Below are 7250 nucleotides of genomic sequence, written 5' to 3'. Positions count from 1 at the left end.
CTTTTTTGCCTAACAAGCTCTACTCTATAGGCTTGCTGTCCAAAGTGTGGTTCAAGTTCAGCAGCATTGGTATCACTTGGGAATTGATGAGCCATGCAGAATTTCAGGCCCCACTCCAGACCTAATGAATCTTAATTTGTGTACTAATTTAATTCCCAGGTGGTTCATATGCACATTTGAAAGCTAACAGGGCGTGGTGGCTCATGCCTGTAATCCCAGCACTTTGGAAGGCCAAGGTGAGAGGATTGCTTGAGGCCAGGAGTTTGAGACCAGTCTGTGCAACTCAGGGATACCCCCATCTCCACAAAACTTTTTTTTTTAATTAGCCAGGCATGGCGGTGCACGCTGGTAGTCCCAGCTGCTTGGGAGGCTGAGGTGGAAGGATCACTTGAGCCTGGGAGGTTGAGGTTGCAATGAGCTGTGACTGGGCCACTGCCCTCCAGCCTTGGTGGCAGAACAAGACCCTGTTCCCCTGTCCCCGAGAAAAGAATGTAATGTCAGTAGCTGTATTCACTTAATTTTAAATTTGAGCCATCTTGGCATGTTATGTTATTAACAAACTGAGCATCTTGACATTGCCAGTACCTGCAATGAAAGGAGCTGTTAGGGAGGAACATTTACCATTATGTGAGTTGTATGTGAGCGGCTTCTATTCTGTTGATCTGTTTGGGGGATCCTTTGCAAAAGCACTGCTGGTACCTTATGGGGAAAAAAATCAGAAATCAAGTTCTTTTGGAATAAACTGTGCAGATCTTGTCTGTATGGGACAAATCATGTCTGTAAAGAATCACGTGGTCAAAAGTTTACTGTTTAGTTCTTTTTGGATTTTTCAGAGGACTTAATTGCTTTGTTAGATTGTTCTCTTGTTCTCTTCTTTGGAACAATGGCTAGGACAAAACATGCCATTGGTTAGTGGGAGGGTGGGAGGTGGTTGATCAGCCATGTGCCTCTGAGGCCACAAAGAAGCCTCACAGGTCATGGTTTCCACTGTCAGTTGGTCATTGCATCCTCCTGTTGAAGGTTGTGTTTACCAAGCTCATGTGCTCATCATGAAACACTGTTAGACATTGATTTGAAAACAATAATTTCTTTTATTTTGATTCTGTAGGAACCTAGAAAGATTGTACAATGAATGGGGATTCTCGTGCCGCGGTGGTGACCTCACCACCCCCGACCACAGCTCCTCACAAGGAGAGGTACTTCGACCGGGTGGATGAGAACAACCCAGAGTACTTGAGGGAGAGGAACATGGCACCAGACCTTCGCCAAGACTTCAACATGATGGAGCAAAAGAAAAGGGTGTCCATGATTCTGCAAAGCCCTGTAAGAAGAGAAATCTTTTCTCTGACCAGATGTTATCTTTCCTTTTCTCATACTTCAGGTCTTATGCCCTCTTGTATAAGTGGCATAGTTCATTGATCTTATCACAGGAAATCAGTGCCTTGAGTATATGTATATGGTTGTTGAAAGAATTCAGTTTAGTTCATGTTATCAGACAACATAAATGAAAGATCTTCAGTGTTGTAAAGGATAGGAAGTGTTAATTTCTCCTTTTTACTCTTGTGACTTTTCCAGAGGGTCTCTATATATTGGGGCAATTTTAAAATTACAATTTAAAAAATACCTAGCTTAGGCTGGGTGCATTGGCTCACGCTTGTAATCCCAGCACTTTGGGAGGCCGAGGTGGGTGGATCACTTGAGGTCAGGAGTTCGAGACCAGGCTGGCCATCATGGTGAAACCCTGTCTCCATTAAAAATACGAAAATTGGCCAGGCGTGGTGGCCCATGCCTGTAATCCCAGCACTTTGGGAGGCCAAGACAGGTGGATCACGAGGTCAGGAGATTGAGACCATCCTGGCTAACACGGTGAAACCCTGTGTCTACTAAAAATGCAAAAAAAAAAATTAGCCAGGCGTGGTGGTGGATGCCTGTAGTCCCAGTGACTCGGGAGGCTGAGGCAGGAGAATGGCATGAACCCCGGGAGACAGAGCTTGCAGTGAGCCGAGATTGTGCCACTACACTCCAGCCTGGGCAACTGAGTGAGACTCCGTCTCAAATAAATAAATAAAAACTGAGTGAGACTCCGTCTCAAATAAATAAATAAATAAATAAATAGATAGATAGATAAATAAATAAATAAAAATACAAAAATTAGCCTGGCGTGGTGGCGCATGCCTATAATCCCAGCTACTCAGGCGGCTGAGGCAGGACAATCGCTTGAACCCGGGAGGTGGAGGTTGCAGTGAGCAGAGATTGTGCCAGTGCACTCCATCCTGGAGAACAGAGTGAGACTGTCTCAAAAAGAAACCAAAAAAACCCTAGCTCAGTCCTGGGTATATAGTAGGCCTTAACAGTACCTGCTTGTTGATTGATACCTTTAGTTAGAGTCAGCATTTTGAGTCATAGTCATGCCCAACTGAGTGTTTTCCAGATTGCACCTTTCAGTCAAGTAGTTGTATCTGCATAGTTTTCTCATGTTGATGCTGCTGCCTTTGTGTATGCTTCATCCTTTTTTGTCCCTTCTGATTTGTTCTCGCTTTGCCCCTTCGTATCAGGGGAGTATCATTTGGCAGAAAATCATTGATTTTTTTTTTTTTTTTGAGACGAGTCCTCCGCTCGCTCACCGCAGGCGAGGCAGTGGCGTGATCTGGCCTCACTGCAAGCTCCGCCTCCTGGGTTCACGCCATTCTCGCCTCAGCCTTCCGAGTACGGGACACGTGCCCCGCCACCACGCCCGCTAATTTTTTGTATTTTTAGGAGAGACGGGTTTCACTGTCACCACTGGTTAGCCCAGGATGGTCTCGATCTCTGACCTCCGTGATCCCCGCCTCGCCGTCCAAAGTGCGGATTAAGTGTGAGCCACCGCACCTGGCCTGATTTTTCTCTTTTTTATTTCTTCTCTTTTTTTGTTTTTTTTTTTTTGAGACGGAGTCTGCCTCGGTCGCCCAAGCCTGGAGTGCATGCCGATCCAGCTCACTGCAAGCTCCGCTCCTGGGTTAGGCCATTCTCCTGCCTCAGCCTCCTGATAGCTGGACGACAGCCCCGCACTCACCCCTTATTTTTTGTTTTTTTTTTTTTTTAGTAAGACGGTTTCACCGTCGTTAGCCAGGATGTCTTGATCTCTTGACCTCATGACCAACCGTCTCGGCCTCCCAAAGTGCTGGAATTACAGACGACCACCGCGCCTAGCCGATTTTCTTAAAAAAAAAAAAAAAAAAAAAAAGATGTTGATCGTCTCTTATGTGCTGTTTAAGGAACTGGAGATTTAGCAGTAAATTAGACATACAAGGCCTTTAGTAGATTTTGTTTAGTTGTTGTTACTGAGGTGTAACTTACATAACGCACACAAATCTTAAGTATATAGCTTGGCAAATTTCGACATAAATGTTGCTTGTGTAGCTACCCAGATCAAGTCTCGGTCTTTACGCTCTCGTTGAAGGAAATAAACAATAAAGAACAAGCAGAAGGGCAGTGCGGACAGTAGTAGGACGATTAGATTAAGTGTGACACTCTCAGAAAGGCCGTTCTCAGGTGGGAAGGTTTAATCTGAACTCAATGACAGGAAGGGGCCAGTCTTTCAAGAATCAGGGGGCCGGGTGTGGGTGCTTGGCTGGGCATGGTGGCCCATGCCTGTAATCCCAGCACTTTGGGAGGCCAAGGCGGTGGATCACTTGAGCCCAGGAGTTTGAGACCAGCCTGGTGAAACACCATCTCTACAAAAAATATGAAAATTAGCTGGGCGTGGTAGCGTGCCCCTGCAGTCCTAGCTGCTCAAGAGGCTGAGGTGGGAGGTTCACTCAAGCTGAGGCTGCAGTGAGTTGTGATCGTGCCAGTGCACTCCGGCCTGGGTGACAGAGTGAGACCTTGTCTCCAAAAAAAAAAAAGGAGAAATGTTCCCGGCTGAGGAACCAGCTAACATGAAATTCCTAGGATAGGGATGGGCTTGATGAGCCCACAGAGGCAGAAGGCAGACAATGTGGTTCGGCCTGGGAGTGGCAGAGTGAGGTGCAGTGAAGTTGGAGAGAGGAGGGAGCAGATCCTGGAAGGCCGTGTTTGCTGAGATTGAGAGTTTCCATTGCATTCTGTGTGTGGCAGAGTCATTGGAGGGCTGCAGACAGGGAAAGGACAAATAGAATTTTAAAGAAAATTAATCTGGGTTTGGTTTAGAGTAAAAATCGGCTGGGGCAAGAGAAAAAGCTGTCTTCCAAATGAGAGATCATGGCAGCTTGGGCCAAGATGGCATAGTAGAGGGAGGAAGAGGTAGATTTGTATGGCTTTCATTTTGAAGGTAGTGTCAATAGGACTTGCTGATGGATGGGATGGAAGAAGTGAAAGGGAAAAAAAGAATCAGGATAACACCTGGACTTTTGGCTCGAGCAGTTTTCTTACATGAAAACAGCAAGAAGCTAAGTAAAAATGACTTGGGATAGTTGAGAAACTGGTAGCACCTAGTGTGTGCCAGGCGTTGTTCTAGGCACTGGGGATGCAGAGAGAAGAGAGTAAAGTTCTTGCCCACAGATGGTTTAGAACACAGTAACCATCAAGGCTGGGCGCGGTGGCTCATACCTGTAGTCCCAGTGCTTTGGGAGGCTGAGATAGGAGGATCAGTTGAGTCTAGGAGTTTGCAGCTGCAGTGAGCTATGATCACACCACTGAACTCCAGCCTGGGGCTTGAGGTTTTGCCAGATGGTTTGGTAGATTTGGAGGTGTTAGCAGGAAAGTGATTACAATGTAATCATTACAATGGATCTAAGCCAGTGAGGGACTTCAGAATGGGGAGGTGAGCAAAGGTGAGAAGGTGTTAGGGTGATAAATGGATGGAAGAAAGTGAGCTGGATGCTAGGAGGGGGTGGTTGCAGGGCGCATACTTGGCTTTGGGATTGAAGAGGGGGCATGGTTACTAGGAATGAGCAGGTGTAGTGCTGACCATGGACGTGGGAACCTGAGGTGGGTTGGGTGCCAGGATCTTTGGAGGAGAGAAGGTCCAAAAGCGGAGAGGTAGGGAGGGTCCCAAGCTGAGAGTATGGATGTTGAACCAGCAAGAGTTATGATGAAAGTGGCACACACAAGGTCCTTAGACTAATGACAGCTGGCTGGAGCCAGACGTTAAGATCCAGATTGGTGGCTCCAGGCCCTCACTCAGGACTAAGCTCAGCTCTGTGCCACATGTCCTTTCTGCACGTACAGGTCATCTGAAATGCTGTTTATGCATAGGGCTCCCGTACTGTGGTTTTCTTCTTTTTATGTCTTCCTTACCAAGCTTTAAGTTTCTGGATGGCAAGGACCATATTATTTATCAGTATGTATATCCTTAGCGCCTAAAACTGCACCCTGGTACTTAGTAGTGTGTGTCAAATTGAACTTTCCCTAGATCTGTATGTGGATTTGAAAACCATTGAAATAGATCCTTTGAATTTTCAGACTGAGAGCTCCTGAAGGCAAGGAGCTTTAGCTTTTGCTTTCCCTGTGACCAGCGCTGTCAGTGATGTTCAGGAGATGCCATCTGTATCTCTTTACTCTCTCTCTTTTTTTTTTGAGATGGAGTCTCACTCTGTCACCCAGGCTGGAGTACAGTGGCATGATCTTGGCTCACTGCAGCCTCCACCTCCAGAGTTCAAACGATTCTCCTGCCTCAGCCTCCCGAGTAGCTGGGATTACAAGTGTGCACCACCATATCCAGCGCACCACAACCTCCTCCTCCTGGGTTCAAGTGGTTCTCCTACCTCAGCCTCCCAAGGAGCTATGATTACAGGCACGAGCTTTCATGCCTGGCTTTTTGTATTTTTAGTAGAGACAGGGTTTCACCGTGTTGGCCAGGCTGGTCTCAAACTCCCGACCTCAAGTGATCTGCCTCCCTTGGCCTCCCAAAGTACTGGGATTACAGGTGGAAGCCACTGCGCCCGGCCTATCTGTATTTGCACATATTTCCCTTTCTCTCTCTTTCTCTCTCATTGCATTGTGCTTTGATAACAAAGATGGCTAAATAATCACCATGTTTTGCTTTTCTTCTTTATTTTTTGCTTGCAGTCAGAGTACTTCTCAGCTTTTCCCTTCCTCATGGATGACTACAAAATATGATCTGTGACATTACTTGTCATGGTTTGGTAAATAGGGGGTCCTCAGAGGGCTCTTGACACATTCTATTGTACCCTTAATTAACAGCAGTACATGTATTTGTTGTGTGCTTCCCCCAAGTGATAGGTACTCTTAGATTGTCTCTTGGCAATTTCTTGCAATATGTTTTCAGCTCAAGCAGTGACAAACTAGAAGTAAATTTGATGTGGATTAACATCCAGTGAATTTACATGTTCATATTGGATATCATTTATAACTGTTTGACAAGATTTTTTTTTTTTTTTTTTTTTTGAGATGGAGTCTCGCTCTGTCGCCCAGGCTGGAGTGCAGTGGTGCGATCTCGGCTCACTGCAAGCTCCACCTGCCGGGTTCACGCCATTCTCCTGCCTCAGCCTCCCGAGTATCTGGGACTACAGGTGCCCGCCACCATGCCCGGCTAATTTTTTGTATTTTTAGTAGAGATGGGGTTTCACTGTGTTAGCCAGGATGGTCTCGATCTCCTCACCTCGTGATCCGCCCACCTTGGCCTCCCAAAGTGCTGGGATACAGGCGTGAGCCACCGCGCCCGGCCTCTTTTGTTTTTTCTTTTTTTTTTTGAGACGCAGTCTCACTCTGTCCCTCAGGCTGGAGTGCCGTGGCCTGATCTCGGCTCACTGCAAGCTCCGCCTTCTGGGTTCACACCATTCTTCTGCCTCAGCCTCCCAAGTAGCTGGGACTACAGGTGCCCGCCACCACGCCCAGCTAATTTTTTGTATTTTTTGTAGAGACGGGGTTTCACCGTGTTAGCCAGGATGGTCTGGATATCCTGACCTTGTGATCCGCCTGCCTTGGCCTCCCAAAGTGCTGGGATTACAGGCAGGCGTGAGCCACCGTGCCTGGCCGATATTTATTTCATTTAAGGGTATGTGAAAAAATTATTTTAGTGCAGGTAGGGAATATAAATTATCTGTATTGTTATAATAGTGATTTTCTATTAAAATCACCATCAATCCAATTGTACTTTTTTTTTTGCCTGATTTAGTATTATTTGATAAAGGATGGATGTTTACGTTTTTTTTCCACATTTAAAACTAATTTGAAAAGTATTTTGAAGAAAGTACTGCAAAGGATAAAGTAGAATATGAAAAATTACTGATAATTCTATGACTAAAAGGATTACAATGAACATTTTGATG

The 7250-nt window shown here is 46.0% G+C and overlaps 1 protein-coding gene across 1 annotated transcript in view; it reads left to right on the top strand.

Annotated features, from left to right (window-relative positions):
- The first annotated feature begins 1095 nt into the window (after positions 1-1095).
- The window catches only part of ADD1 (adducin 1), a 64424-nt gene continuing 58269 nt past the window's right edge, over positions 1096-7250 (top strand). Inside the window, 1 exon segment of the mRNA XM_017863125.1 lies at positions 1096-1323. Coding sequence (XP_017718614.1) covers positions 1129-1323 — 195 coding nt within the window. The 5' untranslated portion in view covers positions 1096-1128.

The sequence above is a fragment of the Rhinopithecus bieti genome, unplaced genomic scaffold, assembly GCF_001698545.2.
Source record: "Rhinopithecus bieti isolate Rb0 unplaced genomic scaffold, ASM169854v2 scaffold_68244, whole genome shotgun sequence".
Lineage (NCBI taxonomy): Eukaryota > Metazoa > Chordata > Mammalia > Primates > Cercopithecidae > Rhinopithecus > Rhinopithecus bieti.
This window is presented reverse-complemented; position numbering and strand designations above follow the sequence as displayed.